This window comes from Dermochelys coriacea, chromosome 20 (genome assembly GCF_009764565.3).
Source record: "Dermochelys coriacea isolate rDerCor1 chromosome 20, rDerCor1.pri.v4, whole genome shotgun sequence".
NCBI lineage: Eukaryota > Metazoa > Chordata > Testudines > Dermochelyidae > Dermochelys > Dermochelys coriacea.
Window position 1 is genome coordinate 14,381,564 of NC_050087.2, and position 24,363 is coordinate 14,405,926.

The 24,363-nt window shown below is 50.2% G+C and overlaps 1 protein-coding gene across 4 annotated transcripts; it reads left to right on the forward strand.

The window, feature by feature from the left end:
- The first annotated feature begins 696 nt into the window (after positions 1-696).
- CLEC17A (C-type lectin domain containing 17A) lies at positions 697-21,405 on the forward strand. Of its 4 annotated transcripts, XM_038379270.2 has the most exons (12): positions 698-849; positions 1,939-2,073; positions 2,486-2,521; positions 2,942-2,995; positions 3,378-3,431; positions 4,263-4,388; positions 6,249-6,311; positions 16,383-16,448; positions 18,287-18,382; positions 18,881-19,032; positions 20,142-20,251; positions 20,338-21,405. In XM_038379270.2, the coding sequence occupies exons 1-12, from the start codon at positions 774-776 to the stop codon at positions 20,468-20,470; spliced, it is 1,101 nt and encodes a 366-aa protein (XP_038235198.1). In that variant the 5' UTR covers positions 698-773; the 3' UTR covers positions 20,471-21,405. The 4 variants fall into 4 exon arrangements, with proteins under 4 accessions (XP_043362761.1, XP_043362764.1, XP_038235198.1 ...); XM_043506826.1 differs by lacking the exon at positions 18,881-19,032 and having other exon boundaries at positions 697-849; positions 18,287-18,378; XM_038379271.2 differs by lacking the exon at positions 2,942-2,995.
- The last annotated feature ends 2,958 nt before the right edge of the window (positions 21,406-24,363 follow it).

Consider the following 24,363-nt stretch of genomic DNA (forward strand, 5'->3'; position numbering starts at 1 on the left):
GGCATTTGTGATTGACAGTGAAGAATACAACATGGCTAACAAGTTTGTTTATCTTGGAAGCACAATCAGTGTTGATGGCCAAGGAGGTGGAAGTAAGATCTGGGAAGGAAAGCGGAACTGTTCTGAGACTGGCAAATATACGGGAAAACAAGGAGATTCACACAAGACCAAGATGAAGATGTACAATATTGCTGTGATATCCACATTGGGATATGCCTCTGGCACTTGGGAAATGTGAGACGCCCCCAGTAGGAAACAGGCATTCCATCAGAGACGCTTGCAGAGAATAGTTGGCGTCCACAGGCGGGAAAATGTGACAAACGTTGGTGTGTCACAAAGGCCTGGCCAACAGCCCTAAAGCCAATGATTTGAGAAAGAAGACTGACGTGGTTTGGGCCTGTTGCATGGACGCCAAAGAAATGTATTCTTAGATGAGCCCTTGACTGGATCCCACTTGGTAGAAGATGAAAAAGAGGACAATGGCTGCCATATAAGAAATCCCTGCAGCCCAAGCATTGCAGAGCTGGACTCACCGTCAGTCACTCTGTTTTCTGGCATCTAAAGGGCAAGGCTATGGGCTGGGTTCCTCTTCTGCTAACTGAACCCACAGCTGGGAGCCGGGCGTGGTACATATGGTAATATGGGCAGTGACCCGTGGTGGGGCTGGGGGAGGAAGGAAGTTACATGCATGCGAAAATCACAGAGCTCCTGAGAGAGCCAGGCTGTCGCTGGTCCCCACAGACGTCCTTCGAGTCTGTCAGCGGGGGATCGGCATGGCTCACATGAGTGACTACGGGAACTGGATGGGTCATTCGCAGTCAAAGGGCAAGAAGCCAGTGGAGCGCAGAGGTAATTGGCCAAGTAATCTGAGTGGGGGCCTGGCTACCAGACCTTCCAGGGGCTGTTGGGTTGGCTAGGTACTCGGATGGGAGGTCTCAGAGGAAAACCCAGACTGCTGCTGGGAGCATAGTGGGGAAATTAGTAGGGGCTCTCTCCCCTGCTAGTCTGTGCTACCCTGATGTCCTGGCATGGTGCTAGGCGATCTGTGTCACAGGGTGGGTGCTCTTCCACCCCGTCAGGGCTGTGTCCCAATGTCCCAGTGTGGTGCTAGAGGGTGCAGGGCTGCCTTTCACACAAGTTGTACACCCAAAGTCTTGCCATGTGTGGTTGTTAAAGATCCTCTGGCCCCTTCCATAAGAGTCTGGGTGTTACCCATTGTGTCCTGGCCAAATTCCAGCCCAGGCAATTCCAACTGTCCCCCCAAAGCCCCATTGTGGTTTCAACTGAGAACTGGATTCGTCCTTTCCACTCTGCATAGCTGTTAAATAGCCCTCAGTGCCCCCACCCCAGAGATGGCTGCATCTCAGTGCTGAGTGAAGAATCCCTGTATAAACAGCCCCGAGTCTCACCCCAGAAGTGGTTGCATCTCAATGCTGGATGAAGGATTTCCATGTGTAAACAGCCCTACACCCCACCCCAGAGACGGCAGCATCTCAGGCTGAAGGATCCCTGTATAAACAGCCTCTATGCCATGCCCCTGAGGCAGCATCATCTCAGCGCTGGGTGCGAGAGCCTTGTATAAACAGCCCTGTGTCTCACCCCAGAGGTGGCTGCATCTCAGGCATGGGTGAGGTGATAGATCAATAGAAATACACCCAGAGCCCATGAAGTGCCTTGGGATGAAAGGGAGAGTCAAGAGACTATCAGTGTGCGTGAGCACGCTCCCACCCTGGGTGAAGCAGCCCCCTCCTCCAGCTGAGCCAGCTCGTCTGCTGCCCAAAAAGAGCCCCCACCCTCCTTCTTCCTTCCCACCCAAGGGAGAGTTTGTGACCAGCCAGCCTCTCTTCCCATGGCTAGCTCCCTCTCGTGGAGATCTCCCGTTCCCCCCATGCTGACCCAGCCTGTCCTGGTGAGACCGAGTGGCTCTGTAATCTCCAGGTGCGGCCGCCGAGTCCGACAATGAGGATGACTATGAGAACGTGTCCCTGGAGAACTGTCCCAAGCCCCCGCCCCTGCCGCGCGGGAAGAAGGTGAAGGCGGCCACGCTGAACCAGAAGGACAAAGGAGGAGCAGGTACCAGGGAGCCCCAACTGCCCTGCTCCGCAGGGATCGCTCTTGCCCCACTGCTCAGAGGCTGGGGAGGGGGTGTCAGCGCAGAACTCAACATCCAGCCCCGAGCCACCTTTGGGTCCGTGGGAGCTGGTGAGTCTAGGACTGGCTTGGCTGCTCACAAACCAGCCTGCCTGGGAATGGCTGGGCAAGCCCACAGTGGGTGGTGGTAGCACAGAACGAGCAGGCTGGGTACACGGAGGGGGGTACACGGAGGGGAAGGCCGGGCCTGTGGCTCACGTGTGGGCAGGTGGGTTCAGTTCCTGACCCCTGGGCACTGCCCGGGTCCCTGCCCACAGATGCGTAGACTCAGGCGCCCGTCTCTGTTAGGCGCCCCAAGCCACCAGCCAGACTCACCCTTCTCTCTCCTCTCCAGGTCTGGCAGCGACACCAGGCAGACCCCGCAAAACCGGTGAGAAACGTTCCAGCTTTTTGCTGGGGAGCAAGTGAGGCCTGGGTACAGAGCAGCCCCCACCATCCAGCGGCAGGTCCATGCAGCTGAGGGCTTGTCCCGTACAGGCAGCATCGGAGGACAGAACTCGCGACCTTCTGTTCCCACGACTGCTGGCCTAACGCAGCTGTGACATGTCCCAGCCAGCAGGGGGCAGCGCCACATACCCGAGCTGCTTTGACATGTCCTGGTTGTGCAGTGTGTGTCCCCCCGCCCCCCATTTCCAGGGCATCGCAGGCTTTACCTCCCTGGCACCCCATTGCTCACTATGGCACGGGAAGGAACATCCCCTGCACGAGTTCAGGGCTGCCCCTCCCCCATGCAAACCCCCATCCCGCTGCTGGGAGCTCGCACGGTATAATCCCTCCTGTTTCCTTTCAGACCTGGCCATTTCAGTGATCTCGGGGGACCCGGCCCTTAGGCCTTCCAAGCTCGGTGAGGACTCGGAGCTCTGCTCGGCTTGCGGCAGAACGCCCCCTGCTCCCCACACCCTGGCCCAGGGCAGGATCCGTCCCTCCAGTCTGTTTCCCGGGGCTATCAATCCCGGCTGGTCCATCCCTTGGGGCCCGGTTGCTTCCTGGGTGGCTGGGGTAGCTGTGAGCTGGTTGGTGGGAAGATGGGGGGTCCCAGCAGGAGCACCCCAGACTGGGGCACAGACTGTCCCAGAGCAGCAATTTAGGGTGGGTGGGGAGGATGAAGCCCAGCAAGGTAGGGGCTGTGTGCACAGCCCCCTCTGCAGCCCAGGATGGAGGGTACGATTTTATGGCCTTTGCCAGCAGAGCTGGCAGATTTAATGCTCTTTGTCCCCCACGCCCAGGGCTGGACCTGTCGTCTGCAGCCGTGGCAGCTGCCTTCCAGCCCCCGGGAGGCGGTGAGTAGAGTCTGCCAGGGCAGGGGGGCACTAGGGGGTGCTGTGCTGCAGGGAGCAGGGTGGGGGCTCTGTTGGGGGCTCTCTTCCCTCCTCATCAGTGCTGACCCCAATGCGGCCCTAGGGGGTGCTATGCTGCCGGGAGTGGGCCAGGGGGCTCAGTAAGGGGCACACTCCCCTCACTGTCAGTGCTGACCCCCCAGTGCCACAGTGCAGCGGTAGGGGGCTCTCTCCTCGCAGTCAGTGCTGGCCCCAGTGCCATGGGGGTGCTGTGATCTCTTTTAGGCAAGGCATGCAATCAGATGATTATGCCCGAACACAGCCAATTAGCAAAACTCCTGGGGCAGTTTTTGGGGAGAGTCAGGGTGCTCACCCCAGTGTCCTGCCCATTGCGGGGGAATTCCATTCCCTCTCCCTGGATTCCCCCTGCCCCGTCAACCGCCCAGGGAACTCTCCTTCCAGTCAGGCCCTGTGCTACACAACTCTCCAGTGGCTGCAGCACTCCACCCCAGAGGTGGCTGTACTGAAATGCTGGGACAAGCGATCCCTGTATGGACACAGCTGGGAAGAGGGAGCTGGGGGTCTGGCTTCTTGGCTCTTGCCAAATGGAGGTGCTCTCTGTAGAGTTACCCAGCTATCTGATGGGATGCCCCATAAACCTCTTCTCCTTTCCATAAACCCATTTGTACCAGCAAGTACCTCCTGCCGACATTTCCCAGTCACCCACTGAAGGGAGAGTCCTTCGCTATAACCTGTCCTACCCAGCCCTCCCTGCTTCCCCCCTGTCCTGATACCCTCTCCCCTCAGAGAGCTAAGTGCTGCTGTTCCCCATAGATCTTCTCCTCCCTAAACCTGCCTCACGGAGAGGCTGCCCTGGAAGGTCTCTGCTGATCACCTACGTCCTGCTGGGGGTTTGCTTCCTTATGTGCAGCGTGTTCCTCGTCCTGGCCCTCATGAAACGTGAGTGTGGTATGGTCCCGGGTGCGTCAGGACAGCTGCAAGTGGGGTCATGCAGGCTGGGGTCTCTGTGCCAGGAATGATTCCTCACAGGGACGGGGCTGCTCAGGAATTTCCCAGGGAGACTGTGGGCCGGAAAATTGAGGTTTTGATTCCACTAAATTTCGCGAAAAGGGGGTGGTTGCCACAGAAATTTTTTGCCTTTTTCAGAGAAAAACCAAGCACTGGAAAGAAGAAATATTTTGATTCAGAAATGCTGCCATGGTGCCTCAAAGGAGCTGAGTTCAGTTACCACGTGTCCCCATTCTCCAATCTGGGCTGGTCTCCTCAACTGGACTACACCTCCCAGAATGCACCCCTGCCAGGGATTCCCATGATGCACCACCTCCACTTTCCAAGAGGGGAGACTGCAGTGCATCATGGGAGAGAGGTACTTCATGCTCCTAGTCACTAGGGAGGGCTCCCTGATTGGACCATTAAAATCTCAGGTGGTGTGCGATGGTCTCTCCTCTTGCAGAGAACAGGCAGTGCATCATGGGGCCTGGTGGTGGTGCATCATGGGAGATGAAGTCTGGGTGAGGAGATGAGTTCCTACTGGGGAAGAGGGCATAAGGCTCACTCCCATGAGGTGCCGGGGCAGAATTTCCAAATCAAAGTTTTTTAGTATTTGGATTTCCACCGTAGGAAGAAAAAAGGACTTAAAAAAAAAAAAATCAATTTTCCGTGAATTTTAGTCAAAAATTAAGGTTGAGTGTGTGTGTGTGAAAAATGTCTGGGGGACAAGTCTGGCATTTTCCAGCAAGCTCTGTCCACAGGCAAGGCCACCCGGACTTGAGCGTTACCATATCTGAAGGGAGTGGGGGGGCAAATCTCTAGCAACTCTGCATCTCAGTAGCGGATGCTCTTCCCCTGGAGCCAGAATTCATACCTGAAAAGTGTTAAGCTGTGATTCTGCTCTCACTGGCCCTGATGGAAATCAGGCGTCACTCCGCTGAAACTGGTGGAGTAGCTGTGCCAGGAGCGTGATTCGAATCCGGCCCAGAGGGCAGGATAGGTCCTTGCTCCAAATCGAAGAGCCCAAACCTGCAAGGGAAGCACTCAGCAGGGCCGGACTCTAAAGGATCAGCACCCAGGCTAAGCAGCAGAAGACCAAAGTGCAGCAGAAGGAGTGTAGCAGCAAGGGAGTAAGTCTGGATTTACTCCACTCAGCACCTGGTCTATAAACGTGAGGAATCACCACCTAAGAGTAAGGGGATGGTGTTAATAGTGCTGCCAACCCTCACTATATTTGGCATTTTCCCTTAAAGCCCCAGCTCCTGGAGTCCTGGGATGATGGGAGACTCTTAGCTCATTTCCAAACAAACTAATAAATGCTTAGCCCTCATGGCTGGGAAAGGAATAGCTGGAGAACACAATCCCTAAGGTGTCTTGTGCGTTAGACCCTTTCCCCCTACTCTGCGTCTCTCTTGGCTATGTAGATCGTAAGCTCTTCGGGGCAGGAACTGTCTACTCTGAGTTTGTGCAGTGCCCAGTCCAACGGGGTGCCGATCTTGGCTGGTCCCTACGCACTGCCTCTGTACACACAATTACTAATAGCTCAAGAGACCAGAGGGCAAACAAGAAGAATCCCCAAAATTATTTTAAAAAGATTAATTTTTTTGGGGAGGGGGGGGAATTCATTTTGAACACCTGGCATTGGGAAAATCTGTCACTGACAGCACTAAGCGATTCCCCTTCCTCCCCATCAAACCAATTCCCCTAGCAGGGGAAGAAACCAAGCCATTGGGGCCTGGAGCAGTTTCTAGTGAAAAGGATGCCGGGACGGATCACAGCTCTGCTGTTTGCTCTTTGTTCATCTCCCAGGCCCAGAGCTGCAGCAGGAGTCAGAGGAGCTGAATTTCCACCTTCTCCAGAGGGCAGCTAATGGTAAGTAAATGCTCCCAATCCCAAGCTAGCCCAGCATGCTTGTCTCTGGCTCAGCATAGACGCTGGCTGGGTGGGGTCGCTGTAGCTGATCATTTTATTACAATGAATTGTTTAGCAGCCTGAGTTTTGAAATTCTCACTTGGTTTCAAAAGGACACAATCTGGTGGGTTTTTTTGTTTCCATGTTAGTAGTTTTCCCATCAAGGTGTCAGAGTAGCAGCCATGTTAGTCTGTATTCGCAAAAAGAAAAGGAGTACTTGTGGCACCTTAGAGACTAACAAATTTATTAGAGCATAAGCTTTCGTGAGCTACAGCTCACTTCATCGGATGCATTTGGTGGAAAAAACAGAGGAGAGATTTATATACACACACACACACACACACACACAGAGAACATGAAACAATGGGTTTATCATACACACTGTAAGGAGAGTGATCACTTAAGATAAGCCATCACCAACAGCAGGGGGGGGGGGAAGGAGGAAAACCTTTCATGGTGACAAGCAGGTAGGCTAATTCCAGCAGTTAACAAGAATATCAGATTTCAGAGTAGCAGCCGTGTTAGTCTGTATTCGCAAAAAGAAAAAGGAGTACTTGTGGCACCTTAGAGACTAACAAATTTATTAGAGCATAAGCTTTCGTGAGCTACAGCTGCCGATGAAGTGAGCTGTAGCTCACGAAAGCTTATGCTCTAATAAATTTGTTAGTCTCTAAGAATATCAGAGGAACAGTGGGGGGTGGGGTGGGAGGGAGAAATACCATGGGGAAATAGTTTTACTTTGTGTAATGACTCATCCATTCCCAGTCTCTATTCAAGCCTAAGTTAATTGTATCCAGTTTGCAAATTAATTCCAATTCAGCAGTCTCTCGTTGGAGTCTGTTTTTGAAGCTTTTTTGTTGAAGTATAGCCACTCTTAGGTCTGTGATCGAGTGACCAGAGAGATTGAAGTGTTCTCCAACTGGTTTTTGAATGTTATAATTCTTGACGTCTGATTTGTGTCCATTCATTCTTTTACGTAGAGACTGTCCAGTTTGGCCAATGTACATGGCAGAGGGGCATTGCTGGCACATGATGGCATATATCACATTGGTAGATGCGCAGGTGAACGAGCCTCTGATAGTGTGGCTGATGTGATTAGGCCCTATGATGGTATCCCCTGAATAGATATGTGGACAGAGTTGGCAACGGGCTTTGTTGCAAGGATAGGTTCCTGGGTTAGTGGTTCTGTTGTGTGGTTGCTGGTGAGTATTTGCTTCAGATTGGGGGGCTGTCTGTAAGCAAGGACTGGTCTGTCTCCCAAGATCTGAGAGAGCGATGGCTCGTCCTTCAGGATAGGTTGTAGATCCTTGATGATGCGTTGGAGAGGTTTTAGTTGGGGGCTGAAGGTGATGGCTAGTGGCGTTCTGTTGTTTTCTTTGTTGGGCCTGTCCTGTAGTAGGTGACTTCTGGGTACTCTTCTGGCTCTGTCATTCTGTTTCTTCACTTCAGCAGGTGGGTACTGTAGTTGTAGGAATGCATGATAGAGATCTTGTAGGTGTTTGTCTCTGTCTGAGGGGTTGGAGCAAATGCGGTTATATCGTAGCGCTTGGCTGTAGACAATGGATCGAGTGGTATGATCTGGATGAAAGCTAGAGGCATGTAGGTAGGAATAGCGGTCAGTAGGTTTCCGATATAGGGTGGTCTTTATGTGACCATCGCTTATTAGCACCGTAGTGTCCAGGAAGTGGATCTCTTGTGTGGACTGGTCCAGGCTGAGGTTGATGGTGGGATGGAAATTGTTGAAATCATGGTGGAATTCCTCAAGAGCTTCTTTTCCATGGGTCCAGATGATGAAGATGTCATCAATGTAGCGCAAGTAGAGTAGGGGCATTAGGGGACGAGAGCTGAGGAAGCGTTGTTCTAAGTCAGCCATAAAAATGTTGGCATACTGTGGGGCCATGCGGGTACCCATCGCAGTGCCGCTGATCAAGATCAAGGTGTTTGTCTCTCAGAGGGTTTTTTGGAAACATTCCAAAGCCAAAAAGTTTTGATTTTCAAGAAATGCCACTGGGGAGCTAATGTGGCCAGTCAGGCGGGGGTGGGTGAGTAAGAGACACCATGGAGTGGAGGGGAGCACATGGGCATGTTCACACCAGACCTCAAGTAGCCAAGCACCGAAAACATATTTTCAGTTAAGAAATTAGAAAATGTCAGTTTTCCCAAGTTTTCTACTTTTTAAGGCTAATTTTCATTAACACAATCAAATGAAAACTTGTAACCAGCTCTAGCTGCTACTAGTGTTATCAGCCATAGTAAATAGCTCCGTAACCTAATTCTCACCATAGACCCGAACGCGTGACTCTCTTATGCACCACCCATAAGCCAGCAATAACCTTCCCTCCAAAGGCACCATTTGATCACAACCTCTACATAACTCCTGCTACTCAGAGAGGTCAGACTCAGTTTGTATCCCTGTGACCGGGGTCCTAATGGGAAGCCAGATGTGGTCACTCAATTAGGGTGAACTGCAAAAAAATGGGGCAGCCAAACCCCCAAAAGCTGGTGGATATTCCAATACTTAGATTTACCAAGCCAACCAACCCGAACAGCTTCTTTATATCTCACTGGTTACTCAGAAGTCCAAAGAACACAGTTCCCTGAAAGACAGGTTTCAGAGTAGCAGCCGTGTTAGTCTGTATTCACAAAAAGAAAAGGAGGACTTGTGGCACCTTAGAGACTAACAAATTTATTTGAGCATAAGCTTTCGTGAGCTACAGCTCACTTCATCGAATGTATCCGATGAAGTGAGCTGTAGCTCACGAAAGCTTATGCTCAAATAAATTTGTTAATCTCTAAGGTGCCACAAGTTCCCTTAAAGTGATCCAGCCTCAGCCTCCATCCAGGTACCCACATCAAATATGATGAAAATTTCTGTAAATCTTTTTTCCTCATATAAAAGAAAAGGTTCTACCAATCCTGAAGGATCGGACACATTACCTCGCAGGTTAATGAATGTTTCAGATCTTACCCAAAACCACGCTACAGCCAATTCTTATTAACTACTAAACTAAAATTTATTAAAAAGACACACAAAAAAAGAGTATGGTTAAAAGATCAATATACAGACAGACATGAGTTCAATCCATTGCAGTGCAGATTCACAGCAGAGATGGTGAGCTTTGTAGTGGCAAAGAGTTCTTTCAGAAATAGTCCATAGGTCATAGTCCAATGTCCAAATCTCATATTCAGGCGTACCAGCACAACTGAGACCTCAGTCTTGTGACTCAAACTTCCCCTGATGAAGTCTAAGCAGATCTGAGATGACAGAATCAGGACCCAAGGCTCTTTTATATAGTTTCATGCCTTTTGACAAGTTGGAATTCCTCAGGGAACAAAAGGTAATTAGGATGACTTTGAAGGAGGTCCATCACCGATACTTAGCTATACGAATTAACATAAGGCCTTTTGCTTGTTCCTCCCCCTTTCACAGTACATTTCAAAGAGAGATGAATACTGAGATATCCCCTGTTTACAATTCATTTACATGATAGGATGTTCTTTTGACCTCTGAATTATCAGACTACACCACAGACAGGGACTGTTAATTACATATGTAAATACACAAAACCACAAACATTATCTCCCCACATGCCTTTTGGGGGTTATTTATTTTGCAGGATATTTAACTCTTTCTAGCGATGTGTCACACCCCCAACATGAGACTGGTGTGGAAGGGTGAAATGAGAGCTCCTGGATACACCTTAAGGATCTCCCCACATTGATATAAGCTGTGTTTACATTGAATTATTTGTAAAGCAAAATTATTGAGGCATGCTTTGGCTCCAGCCAAAAACTTAGTCCATACTTTGTGAAACACTTCAGTGATTCCAGGGCTTGGTCTAGGTGTTAACTTAACATAGCCATTAATGTCCTTCAGAGAGCACTTACTCTGGTATTCAGCCATGGCTGTGAACTGTTGTACTTCAGTTTCCCTTCATGCACAGCAGTTCAAGCTTGTAGTGGTTTTTCTGCTGTGGAAAGTTTTAGAAATATGTCTATGCATTAGCTGTGAAGCCTCAACATTATTAGGCTTTTTAACACAACGTGATTTTTTGTTGAACCAACCACATAATCATAAGGGTTTCTATTATGTACCACTCTTAAAAATGATCAAGGGCTTTTCCAAAAGACCATGCACATTGTACATTTTTACAGTTCTTGGTATCAGCAACAAGTTAGTTGCAATCATTAGCAAGAACATTAACATCAGTTCTATCACAAGTGTACATTTACAATCATTTTTGTCGTGCCAAGTCTTTGGTTTAGACAAATCATTCTTTAGGTCAGCTTGTTCCCTTTTGAACCTTTGCAACTTTTTCTTGACCTCAGGGTCTTCCTTAACACAGGCTTTCAGTTTAACCACTTCCTTGGGGTTTTGGTATTTAAGGGTTAACCTGTGGCTTTATTTTCATGATAAACTTTTCCCCTTTCTCCCTGTTCCAGAGAGTCAAAATCTGAGCAATTTTGCTTAACAGAATTCATTGGCCGGCTGGGTATGTCCTTTTTGCTAACAGCTACAGGCAAGTCTTTCTCCCTCCAGTCAGTCAGGTAATTTGCATCAACACAGACACTCACCTGTTTACTAGTTTTCAGATTCTCAACCTTTACCAATTCCACGGCTGGACTATGTCTTAAAGAAATTCCATCCATTTTCACTAGCTTGTTCTTCCATTACCAATCTCTGCTTCCACATGGAATCAGATGTCAAGTCCACTAAGAGACTACAAGTCATATCCAAAATATCTAGAGATGAGAGTTTGCCTGTTCTCCCCTGCATTCTTGTAACCCAGTAACCAGTATCCCGATCTTTCCTCAGTACCTGAGTCACAGACTGCTTACTTAAAGACTCAACATGGAGACATTCATGTTCCAACAACATTGTCTCCCCAACAAGCTGGTTTAGCTCATAGGGAATTTAAACAGCCCTAACAATTTTTATGTCATTTGAAACCTTTTCAAAAGCTATCCACACTAGGTCTTTCTAAAGCAAAGTCAGTGGATCTATACACCTCAAAAAGGCTCTGGCAGTTAGGAACTGGAACAAGTCTCCCAAACAAACTGTTGCTTTCTCTATACAAAAAGAAAAGGAGTACTTGTGGCACCTTAGAGACTAACAAATTTATTAGAGCATAAGCTTTCGTGAGCTACAGCTCACTTCATCGGATGCATTTATAAATTTGTTAGTCTCTAAGGTGCCACAAGTACTCCTTTTCTTTTTGCGAATACAGACTAACACGGCTGCTACTCTGAAACCTTTCTCTATACAGTGATTCACCCTGAGTTAACTCAATCCAATCACTTGCACACCCATCAGTTGCAGCAAACTAGGACTTGCTCTAAAGGAACATTTTTCTGAGCAACAACAGACTCTTTCTGGGCTTCACTTAAATCCAGAATCACCTCTGTCCCATCAGGAGGATTTTCACAAAAACCCCTTTCAGGGAAACTTCTAAACTTCATAGTCACAAGATTAGAAGCATTCTTTTCCTTGTTACAAGTTTTCACACTGTCAATGGGTAATAGTCAATTCACCTTCATGCTTTCCTTGTGCCCTGGCTATGATATCATCCTGATCAGACAAGGTTGTTATATCTTCACCCAGCAACACACTAGCAACAGGCGAAATAGAAGCACCAGAATCGCTTGGTCTCTGGGAGCTATTTGTGATATTAACTGGATGCAACCTAGTTACAATGTTATCATCCCTAGCAGACACAAATTCAGGACCACTTCCTTCCTGGGCTTTAGTTGTATCCAGAATCAACTCTGGGTCAATTGATACATTTTCAACCATCATAGGTTGAAAGGCTTCTTCTGTCTGCTTTACAGACAGAAAAGAGCTGGAGAAACATTCCCCTTTAACAGACACACAGCTTGGGATATCATTTCCCGTGTCCCAGCACACATGGCTGTTCATGGACAATTGCTTGGAGATTGGGGTAGCTCCCTTCATAGGTAAGTCATTACCCCTAAGAGACACAGGAACATTTCCTTCACTGTCTCAGTTCTCCACACTGGTAACAGGTAAGGTGTAGGGATACTCATGTTCCACTAACCTTGCCTTCCCAAACTGCTGATTAGACAAAGCCATCAGCTCAGAAGGCTGCTTATGCTCTTCTAAACTCTCTTTGCCTTTCCCTCCCTTAAGAGATTAACAGCTGTTTTCCACAAATAGTGTCTTATTACACTGAGCTACTTTTAAGCACATCATTTTTATCTGGGTCAGGCTTACTTTCCCATATAGCCAACAATGTGTCACTCATCAAGACTGTCCCCCTTCCTTCCTCAGTTAGGGCTTTAACCTAATCACCAATTTTAATTTGCTCTAGAGAAACATCTTCCTGAGCCTTATCTAATGCCAGATTCACTTCCGAGATACCAGACAGACACTCACAAATTTTTTCCACATATGCACTGCTTCTTTGCACAGACAAACAGCCATCTTCCTCCGACAAACATTTGGATAAACTCTCCACAGGCAAATCCTTACCCCTAGTAGACACAGGTTCAGGACTATTTCTTTCCTGTGACCGGTTTATGTCATCAACTTGACTGAACAAAGTTTTAATATCACTCCCAATCAAAAGATCCTTAGGCAATAGCTTCCTTACATCAGCTATAACTTCATGTTTAACATTATTCCATTCAAGATGGATTCTGGCTAAAGGCACACTTACAGTAAACTCAGAGAATTACAATATTCACAATCTTCTTTGGAAAGTAATCTTCCTCTTTGACAAGATCTGCTTTAACAAGAGTGATGTTAGAAACTTTAATTTGCCCTAAGCAGCTTTTACCATTGACTTTTACATTCTCTGCACAAGTTATGGGGTTACCTTCACTTGAGCGCACAGTAAAAGCATTTACATAAAAGGTGGCCATCTTGGGATAAATTTGGTTACAAACAGGTAACTCCTTAGAGTTAAACAACGTACCAACATTGTTACAAACTGGATAGATTTTATCCCCATCTTTGCTGTTGAGGGGAACTGGCTTTCCAGGATGATACAGTTCCTGTTGTTCCTTTATTCTCTTGAGCTGGAGCTTAAGTTTGTCTACTTTTGCCTTAGCTTCTAGTTGCTGCAATTGAATATATGTCATTCTTTACATATGAATGGCCATACTGGATCAGACCAAAGGTCCATCATGTCCAGTATCCTTTCCTCTGACAGTGGCCAATGGCAGGTGCCCCAAAGGAAATGAACAGACAGGTTATCATCAAGTGATCCATGCCCTGTCACACAATCCCAGCTTCTGGCAAACAGAGGCTGGGGACACCAGTCCTGTCCATCCTGGCTAATAGTCATTGATGGACTGATCTTCCATGAATCCGAGTTACTACAGAGAATTTTTTCCTGGGTATCTGGCTGGTGAATCTTGCCCATATGCTCAGGGTTCAGCTGATCGCCATATTTGGGGTCGTGAAGGAATTTTCCTCCAGGGTAGATTGGGGGTTGGACTAGATGATCTCCTGAGGTCCCTTCCAACCCTGATATTCTATGATTCTAAGACCAAGGAAGAGTCCCTGGAGGTTTTTCGCCTTCCTCTGTAGCATGGGGCATGGGTCACTTGCTGGAGGATTTTCTGCTCCTTGAAGTCTTTAAACCATGATTTGAGGACTTCAATAGCTCAGACATAGGTGAGAGCTTGATTGCAGGAGTGGGTGGGTGAGATTCTGTGGCCTGCATTGTGCAGGAGGTCTGACTAAATGATCAAATGGTCCCTTCTGATCTTCATATCTATGAATCTATCTAGCTCCCTTTTGAATCCTGTTATAGTATTGGCCTTCACAACACCATCTGGCAAGGAGTTCCAGAGGTTGACAGTGCGTTGCATGAAAAAATACTTTCTTGTGTTTGTTCATGTTCAAAACACATATGTTGTCTTTCAGCAGCTTTTCCTTCCATATCAGCTATTTTTTGCTTTTGTTCAAGTTCTAGCTGCTGATTTCTCACTGCAAGCAGTTTTGCTGGGTCTGCTTCCTTATCACTGGCAATTAATAGATTTCTCAGTTCCTGCTCTAGGGCCTTTTTCTTAAAAGACAACCCCCTCTGTAAGCACAATTCTTCCAGTTTTTTTCTGTCAGGAACTTGATCATGGGTCACTCATTGTAACTGATTTTTAACCTTAAACTCTCCAATATCAAAATTAATTTTTGACAAGTGTGTGGTTCTGATCCAAAAACCTAATTAACCTGCGGTAATGTGCATCCAAGCATGACTACGCCACTGTGACCTGGGTGCTAGTGGGGAGCCAGCTGTGGTCACTAAATTAGGGTGAATTGCAAAGAATGGGGCAGCCAAACCCCAAAAAGCTGGTGGATATTCCATACTTAGATTGACCAAGCCAGCATAAAACAGCTCCTTTATTACCTCATATGTGTAACCCTTCTGCCAGGTGTTGCCAGCAGCAACAAGGGCCAGGTTCAGGATCTAGGAGCTCCTTTTCAACTATACAACACAAAACTGGCTCAAGCACCCACCCAGTGACTTGAGACAATTACACACCACCCCTGGGCACCTCTAAGAGGCAATACTTCCCCTCTCACAAGCACAGAGTCTGAGTGTAGCAAAAACTTTTAATAAAAGGAGGGAAGTAACTCAGCATTAATTTGGGAAAAACACCACAACTATGGTTGATAAACACGAGCCATGAGAAAAAGACCCACCCTCAAGTAAGTTGGGCATTGTCCTTTCCCCCTCAGGGTCTTAAGTCCAGCAACACAAAAGTCCCTTTACCATGCCCATCCCCTCTCTGTACCCCACTCACAGTTGCTGTCCTTGGCCAGTGCAGCCCCAGAGTTCAGAGGTTCATCCTCAGAGTTCACCTCCCACCCTGTGTGGAAGGCAGGGGAGCAGAGGTGAGGCAAGAAGGCACCTTACACACTGCACTGCTCGGGCACTCACTCATGGCCCCAACAGCCAATTGCCATACCTCTGTGGGGCTCAGCTCTGACCCTCTCCACCAGCTTCTTTGCTGGCCACTCGCCACAGCTCTCTGCCAGCTGCCCTGATAGCCGCTCTCTGTGGCTCTCCACCAGCTGCCCTGCTGGCAGTGCCCCTCTGCCAGCCTCCCTGCTGCCCACTCGTTGTGCCTCTCTGCACAGCACACTACTGGCTGCTTGTCACACCTCTCCACCAGCTGCCCTGCTAACCACTCACTAAGGTGTCTTCAACCCTCTCCCCCTACTTAACACAGCTCTTAGTGATTTCAGCTGTTAGCGGGAGAGCCTCACAGCTGGTGCACACTGGGCAGTCTCTTGAAATAGAGACACCGTCCCAATACTTAGACCTAAGCATCAGTGATTACAGCTCTACAGCATATAACAGAACTCTCAATTGAGTCTAAATTAGCTCTTTTACTATACATGGAGAGAGACGGGATCAAATGGTGACTAGGCTCTTTAAACAGAGCCCCACAACACCAACCAAGACCACCTATCACTACCCTCTCTCAACAAATTGGGCTTTGGAACCATGTCCTCTGCCTAGTGAGTGTCATTCAGTTGGGGGTGAGTCCCTCCATTGGGGTGTGCCAGGTACAGTTCTGCTGCCCTTGGTTCACACAACAAGGATAACAATCCTTTATTACTCCTGCCCAAATAACAAGGAGACTGCGGATCTAACACCAGCCACAAGTGATCATTTGGGGGAAACAATCCCATCATGCTGAGCACCTAGGCAGGTCCAAGCAAACAAGATCAGCTCCTGAAGTCTTTTTCCACAGCTCACCACTAGGCTTCAGGGGAGAGCTCACTCAGACTCTGCTGACATCTGTAAATACATAAAAACACAACCATGATCTCCCCACATGTCTTTTGAGGGTTATTTATTTTGCAGGATGTTTAACCCTTTCTAGCCATGCGTCACAATCCCCATGGTCAGCAACAAGCCCCTCCATTACCAAACTATTCCTCTCTGTGGAGACAGACAGCTGCCGCCATCCCCTAGTGTTACAGGGGCCACTCAGGACATCATCCTGGTTGTGGCGACCTTTCCCCTCTCCTGATCCCAAAGGTGTTTCTGTTTGCAGTGTCCCAGAACCTGGCGGATTGGGAGAAGATCCGAGCAGAGATTGTGGCACTGCAGAAAACAGTAGGTGAGAGAATCACACACGCTTCTGCCTCTCATCAGTAGCGAGAGTGAGGGGCTGCGAGGTCGGGGTTGTGGGCTCTGTATCCACCTGGGGCAAGTTTTTTATTAGGTGTATTATGGTAGCTCCTTGGAGCCCAGTCATGGCACATGACCCCAGTGTGCTAGGTGCTGTATGTAATTAGGTGTTTTACGGTAGCTCCGAGAAGCCCCATCCTGTACAAACACAGGCCAAAATTCTTCCAGTCTAAGCAAGTCATGTCTCTGGACCCAGGTGTCCATGGGATGGAGAGTCTGTAGCCACTGAGGGCTGTGCGGCTGTCCCTGGCCTGCCCAGCTGGGGCTCTCAGAACACTGCAGGGATGATACAAAGAAGGTCTTTGACATTCTCTGGCTTGGGCGATGCAGGGAGCCAGCCCTGATGCTCAGAACGGTCCCTTCTGGCCTTAACATCTGTGGGTGAAATTCCAGTCCCCCGGAATCCAGGAGGGTTTCTGCCCCTCTGCCCTGCCCCTCTGTGAATCTCCTTCTTGCTCCGAAAGCACAGTCCCTACCTCTCCAGCTGAGCCTGGGCTACCCACAAAAGTGTGCTACTTGAGTTATATTGGTCCATTTAAAGCAGTACAACCCTCCAAGTGGAGGTCCAGTTATCCTTGTGTAAATGTACTTACACCAACACAGCCATTCCTATACAGGGACGGAATACACTCTACCTGTCAAAAGCACCTTCGACTCAGTATAACTGGATCCGCTCTAGGGGTCGTAAGGAATACCTAGAGCAGTTTAAAAAATAATCATATCCCTAAACAAAATAGTGATACCAATACAAAGGCTGGGGGTAGGGCAGATCTTAAGGAGAATCTCCATCAGCAGTATAGGGTCTACAACACACAGCTAAACAGTAGAGAGCACTAGAGGGCAAGGAAGATATTATAATCCCTAGCTCTTGTATAGTGCTGTTCATAAGTAGATCTCAAAGCACTTTGCAAAGGAGGGCAGTATCATTATCCCCATTTGACAGATGGGGAAACTGAGGCACAGGGAGAGGAAATGACTTGCCCCAGGTCACCCAGCAGGTTACTAGCAGAGCTGGGTATCAAACTCAGATCTCCTGAGCCTCAGGCCAGTGCTCTCTCCACTAACCCACCCTGCCTCCTTCACACATTGCTCAGTCCTGTAGGTTCAGCACCCACCCACCTCTGGTGGGGTTCTGCTGAGCAGTGGCTGCCCTGAAGCATTTTAGATGAACTCTTAGGGGTGAGCTTCAATGGTTTAATTAGGGCAGAAGCAATTAAAAACCCTCCCGAGTGATCCATTTTTAAAGAAACACACACTGAAAATTGTTTTGTTAACAATTCTCGAATAGCTGGTTCGTCTGCCCAGTAGCCAGCACCTGGCTCAAGGGCTGCCAAAGCGGCCTGGTACTGGCCTTCTGCAGTCTCCTAAAGAGACCGATCCTGTGTCACTCTGGGCCACACTGGTGGTGTGAAGGGGGTGGAAATTGCCCCTGCCCTGGGCAGGGGGGAATCACAGGTTAGTGTGGAGCTGGCGTCAGAGCCCTTATGCCCGGCTCCCAGCCCCTGGTGTAAGGGATGGATCAGGGGCTTGGCTGGAGCGTGCTGCACCATGGGTATTCCCTGCTTCCCAGAGGAGGCAGAGTGTGAGTTAGAGCAGCCAGGAGGCTGCTCTGACTGTCGCCACGGTCTAGGTTCCAGGCATTGCAGAGGAGACTTCGAGCAGGGCCCGTGGAGTCTGTAAGCAACCCAACGTTGGAGGCTGTGCAGGAAGCTCTGAGATGACCACGCTGCACTTTGGCTTCTAATCTCCTTTCCTCCACCAATCCAGATGCTGTCCATCGTTCGGTATCTGGGGAGCTGGCCTCTGTGAAGCAGTTTCGCGGTAAAATGCAAGAGCAGATCTCGGCGTTACAGAAGAGAGTAGGTGAGGAGCACAGTGCCAGCTGCCATGCCCACACTAGGGCTGCAATCAGAAGGAGGTGGCAGCACAGACTGGCCCGCAGGGCTAGATGCTCAAGGGAGCTCTCAGCACACGGCATCTCCCATTGTGGGATTCTCTGTTGTTCTCAGTGGGAGCTGCAGGGCGGGGGATTCTTTGAGCCAACCCCAGGCCCACCGAGGCTGCTGTCTACAGCCATCCCCTGTGGATCTCTCTCCGTATGTCTACACCGGACCTGGAAGCCGGAGCCTCACACCTGGGTTGACAGAGCGTTGCTAGCAGGGCTCGCGCTGGCATGCCAAAAAATAGCCGGGTGGCTATTGCTTTGGCGCTGCGGCTGGGGTTGCACTCGGTCCCCTCGGCCCTGGAGGGGAATGGGTTTAGAACAGGGGGCCGGGAGTCAGGACTCCTGGGTCCGTTTCTTGGCTCTGCCAGATTCCCTGCCTGGCCCTGAATTGGGTTATTCTGGGTTTTGCTTTCTAGATTCTGTCTGCGGCCATTGCCCATCGGGCTGGGCCTGGTTCCAGAGAACCTGTTACTACTTTTCAGAGTCTACCAAAACCTGGCATGAGGCCAAGCAGTTCTGTTTGGATACTGGGGCACAGCTGGTGATCATTAACACCAAACAGGAGCAGGTAAAGCCACCTGCCACCCTCCTGGCGTACCCCGACCGGGCCAGGGAATCGGACAGCTACCAGCAACAGCAGCAGCTTTACCCTGGGAATTCCTGGCGGGTGGGACCCAGGTGACCAGGCAGCAGGTGAGACCGCGCCTGGCCCTTAAAACATGGCTTTTTAAAGGGTCACCAGGTTTTTCAAAAACTGCAAGCAGGCATGGGTCTCAAAGGCAGCCTGGGACTCTGCAAACCAGCACACGCAACGTGCCGCAAGTTAACCAGCCCACCGTGGGCAAGTTCTGAGGGCAGCCCGGGCTAATATTCCCAGCAGAGGAATATTGGGGCCTGAGCGTGCCAGAAAAGCACCCAGAACAAAAGTCTAAATAGCATGGCAAAAACCTGCGAGAGCTGGAAAATATAAGCAGGGAGCAGGGTTTGTAAGAACAGGCTGGACAAACACCCGTCAGGGATGGGCTCGGTTTCCTTGGTCCTGTCTCAACACTGGTGGATGGGCTAGGTGACCTCTCAGGGTCCCTTCCACCCCATATTTCTAGGACTCCCTATGGAGCTATTGCCATTTCTGTTGGGATGGGAATTGCTGGGGTGTTTTAAAGAGTTCAGCCAGGCAAACCTACAGGACTATAGAACTGGTTCCACCCTGAATCCCTGTATGTTCCCCCAACACCAGGTCATGATTCTTCCCTGCATTCATCCCCACCTCCCCAGGAGCTCAGGCCCCATGCCCCCTCCAGACCTCCTATTGCTCAGGGGTCAGAGCTGGACTGAGACCACACCAACTCATTTCACCCACCTGCCAGGAGCAGCTCTCACTTATGGCTGGATTTGAGGTGGTGACATATCTATGGCATTTAAGCACTTCCCTCCCGCGCACATCACACTCTTCAATGCCTTTATCTTGCTAGCATCCTTGGGGCAGGGCTATTGTCCAGTTGGGGGAACTGAGGCATAGAGAGAGATGCAGAGACTTGGCCAGGGCCATGCAGGGAGTCAGTAGCAGAGCTGGGATTTGAACCTGGATCTCCTGAGTCCCATTGCTCCTGGTGTTGGCAGAGTGCGTGGCCTGTCCCACACCCATTCACCCCCTTAGTCTGTTCTTGTTTATTGCAGGCATTCATGGTGAAGTCCCGCACAACGTCCCGGGTGTACTGGCTGGGGCTGAGTGACCAGAAAATGGAAAATCAATGGCTCTGGGTGGATGGCTCCCCTCTGAACCTCAGGTGTGTGGGGTGAAAGGCTCCATGCCGCCCTGCCCAACCCCTTGCTTCCTGCTGTGGTCTCCATGCAGCTTTGCTCTTCTTCACAGCTTCTGGAGCACCGGGGAGCCCAATGACTCCAGCAATGAGGACTGCGGCACCATGGCGACCGACGGGCGCTGGAATGACATAAACTGCTACATGACCGACTACTGGATCTGTGAAAAGCCCTGGCTCTGCTAGAGCCTGCCGGCCCACACCCTTCCTGAGCCACAGGCTGAGGGACCCGGCCCTGCCTCCTCCAGATCGACAGTCTCCCCAAGCTGTGTTCTCTTGGTGATGCTCCCCGTTGTGCAGCTCTTTCTGGGAGCTAGGAGTTTTTCCGAATCCCTGGGGCGGGGGGATGGTATTTCTGTAGTGTTTCCTAGTGGGTAGGGCATCAGGCTGGAGCACAGCAGACCTGGGCTCTATTTCCTGCGTTATCCTGGGACCTTGGACAACTCCCTTCCCCATGCCTCAGTTTCCCCTTGTAAGGGCTCTGGCTGTATCACTTCTGAATTTTGGATGATTGTATGACACTGTACCATGAAAGGGCTGGGTCATGGAATGCCTACGTGTGTGTGGATGCCCCAGGAGATAGCAGGGTCGGCATGTCTCTGCCAGGCCAGACACAATGGGAACGGACCAGCATGTGACATTACATTAAACACCGTGGGACAGTGAGTTTCCTCTTCCTGGGAGACGCTGCTTTCTGCTCTTGTCCAAGGTGAGGGGGGCTTGGAAGTAATGGAAAGTTACCAAAAGGCAGAACTAAAGAAGCAGCAGTTTAGAAAGGGATACCCGGGGGGAGCGTTCTTGGGGACAGAGCCACCTTGCACCAGATTAAGGGCTGGTCTACATTAGAAAATCAGACTGACCCACCAACGTGGGTGAATAATCCACCCCCCCGAGCAATGTAGTTAAACTGACCTAACACCCAGTGTGGAGAGCTCAGTCGGTGGAATAATTCTTCTGTTTACTTAGCGCTATCTGTCTCGGGGAGGTGGATTTCCTCTAGCGATGGGATAACCCCTCCTGGTGCTGTACTATATGGCTGCCCAGAAACTGGTAAACTGTTCAACTTTTCTTCCTCTACTATATGATTACTGGCTTTTAGCAATAAACCTGACTGATATTGATTGTTTGGTCTCTTGAATATGTTTCATAACGAGCCAAAGCGTGGGCAAGCAATTGACTATACTATTTAGTGACTGCTTTTAGGCTGTTTTTTATGTGTATTGTTTGTTTTTGCCAATGAACTCACACAGAGAAATGATCAAAGACAAAAACACTGTATCACCCATGAGTGAACGGTTTTCTCAAAGCGATCGCTCCATAACTGATCTTTCCATACTTGTCCTCAAAGGCAAACGGCACAATACCTTCAAAAGGCGAGTCTGCTAGACACCAAAAGCCATGGACTTACCAGGGACACTGGTTTTATGGCTCATTACAACAATTTGTAACACACCATGCGGCCCACCTCAAACCCTTTATGCATAACACTCTACCGCACAATTGCCCACTTCATTTCCTGTGATTGCCTCCACCACATATGACCCCTTCTGCTTAACAATCTATGCCAACTTGTATTTTGCTTGCTCTGCCTCCTTCCCCAGAGCTGAAGAAGAGCTCAGAGTTGCCCGAAAGCTTCTCCCAGAAGTTGGTCCAGTCAAAGATATTACCTCGCCCACCTCATTTCTCGTTGCTTTGTGTGAATTGTGCTCTCCTGGGCTTTAAAGATAAAATATAATGAACATAAAGCTGATAGACTGAACAAAGAGTGTGTGTGTGTGTGTCTGGGTGCGTGCGTGTGTGTGTGTCTGTGTGTGCGTGTGTAACTGCTTCTCAACAGAGGCGTGTCCCTGAGAGGGTTAAATTGTAGGTGAGAAGCATGGGGCACTTCTTGGATGGCGTTCTGGGGGAGGCTGAGTTTAAGGATGGGAGTCCGAAGGGTCAGCGCTGTGGCCAGAGGGCCAGGCAGCTGGACACCAGGGTCCAACGCTAGGAAGGGGGTGCTACAGGGAACATCTGGACCCTGGTAGTGAGCCTAGGTGCCCCAGCCTTGGGGCAGTGGTTGGTCTCTGTTCAGACCTCCGGAGCTTGAAACCCTTCGGAGACCAAGGTGCAGAGGCTTGGATTCCCCTCAGAGCAGTCCCAGTGGGTGGCCCTTTCCTCGAGCAGCCGTGCTCACCATCTGCACATGGGTGACTTCCTCTCACCCAGCCCTCAGGCAAGGGTGGACCCAGCTCCAAATGGATCCACCCACTTAAAGACTTTGCCGCCCTCCGCCCCTGCACCGTACACCTGGCAACCCATCGTTCAAGCCGTGCTCCAGGGGTGTAGGGTGAATGGGGGAGGATGGGGGAGGGGGAGCTGCACTCCAGGGGTGGGGGGCGAGTGGGGCAGGGGAGGGAGAGCCATGCTCTGGGGGTGGGGAGGTGAGTGGGGAAGGGGGAGCTATGCTCTGGGTGTCAGGGGGGGAGTGGGGCAGGATGGAGGAAGGGGAGCCATGCTCCCAGGGCTGGGGGGGGAGGGGGGGAAGGATGCGGGAGGGGAAGCCACGTTCCAGGAGCCAGAGATGAGTGGGGCAGGACAGGGGAGGGGAAGATGCACTCTGAGGGTTCTAGGGGGTGAGTGGGGCAGGATGTGGGAGGCAGAGCTGCACTCTGGGCATGGGGGTGAGTGGGGAAGGAGGAGCCGTGCTCTGGGTGTCGGGGGGGGTGAGTGGGGCAGGACAGGGCAGGAAGAGCCATGCTTCAGTGCTGTGGGGTGGGGGGGTGAGTGGGGAAGGATGCGGTAGGGGGAGCCACGCTCCAGGGGTCAGGGGGCTGAGTGGGACAGGGCGGAGGAGGGAGAGCTGCACTCCAGGTTTGGGGGTGAGTGGGGCAGGATGTGGGAGGAGGAGCCACACTCTGGGTGTCATAGGGGGTGAGTGGGACAGAACAGGGGAAGGGGAGCCACTCTCTGGGGGTCAGGGGGCTGAGTGGGACAGGGCAGGGGAGGGAGAGCCGCACTCCGGGTGTGGGGGGTGAGTGGGGCAGGATGGGGGAGGGGAAGCCGCGGTTGGGGAGTGAATGGGGCAGGACAGGGGAGCCCACGGTACCGCGCTCCCCAGTTCCCATGTGCTCCTCCGGGTTCCAGCACCTTCTGCTCGTCCTGCCCCCGGTGGCGGAGGCTGGTTATTGCGATTAACTGCACTTTTAGTGGCTAGTCAGCACTGCTGACCGGACACTGCCAGGTTCCCTTTTCGACTGAAAACCAGACACCAGGCAACCCTTACTCAGACTGAGGCTCGCGAGCCGCAAGTGGCTCTTTAATGCATCCTGATGATGCATTGGAGAGGTTTTAGTTGGGGGCTGAAGGTGATGGCTAGTGGCATGCATCATCAAGGATCTACAACCTATCCTGAAGGACGACCCATCACTCTCACAGATCTTGGGAGACAGGCCAGTCCTTGCTTACAGACAGCCCCCCCAACCTGAAGCAAATACTCACCAGCAACCACATACCACACAACAAAACCACTAACCCAGGAACCTATCCTTGCAACAAAGCCCGTTGCCAACTCTGTCCACATATCTATTCAGGGGACACCATCATAGGGCCTAATCACATCAGCCACACTATCAGAGGCTCGTTCACCTGCGCATCTACCAATGTGATATATGCCATCATGTGCCAGCAATGCCCCTCTGCCATGTACATTGGTCAAACTGGACAGTCTCTACGTAAAAGAATAAATGGACACAAATCAGACGTCAAGAATTATAACAGTCAAAAAACCAGTTGGAGAACACTTCAGTCTCTCCAGTCACTCCATTATAGACCTGAGAATGGCTATTCTTCAACAAAAAAACTTCAAAAACAGACTCCAGCGAGAGACTGCTCAATTGGAATTAATTTGCAAACTGGATACAATTAACTTAGGCTTGAATAGAGACTGGGAGTGGATGGGTCATTACACAAAGTAAAACTATTTCCCCATGTTATTTCTCCCCCCCCCACCCCCACCCCCCACTGTTCTTCAGATGTTCTTGTTAACTGCTGGAAATGGCCCACCTTGCTTGTCACCATGAAAGGTTTTCCTCCTTCCC

Coding starts and splice junctions, on each gene's coding strand:
- CLEC17A (XM_038379270.2), top strand. CDS start 774: ATGGCTCACATGAGTGACTACGGGAACTGGATGGGTCATTCGCAGTCA. Junction 2,996..3,377: donor CCTTAGGCCTTCCAAGCTCG/GTGAGGACTCGG, acceptor CCCCACGCCCAG/GGCTGGACCTGTCGTCTGCA. Junction 16,449..18,286: donor GGCACTGCAGAAAACAGTAG/GTGAGAGAATCA, acceptor CCACCAATCCAG/ATGCTGTCCATCGTTCGGTA.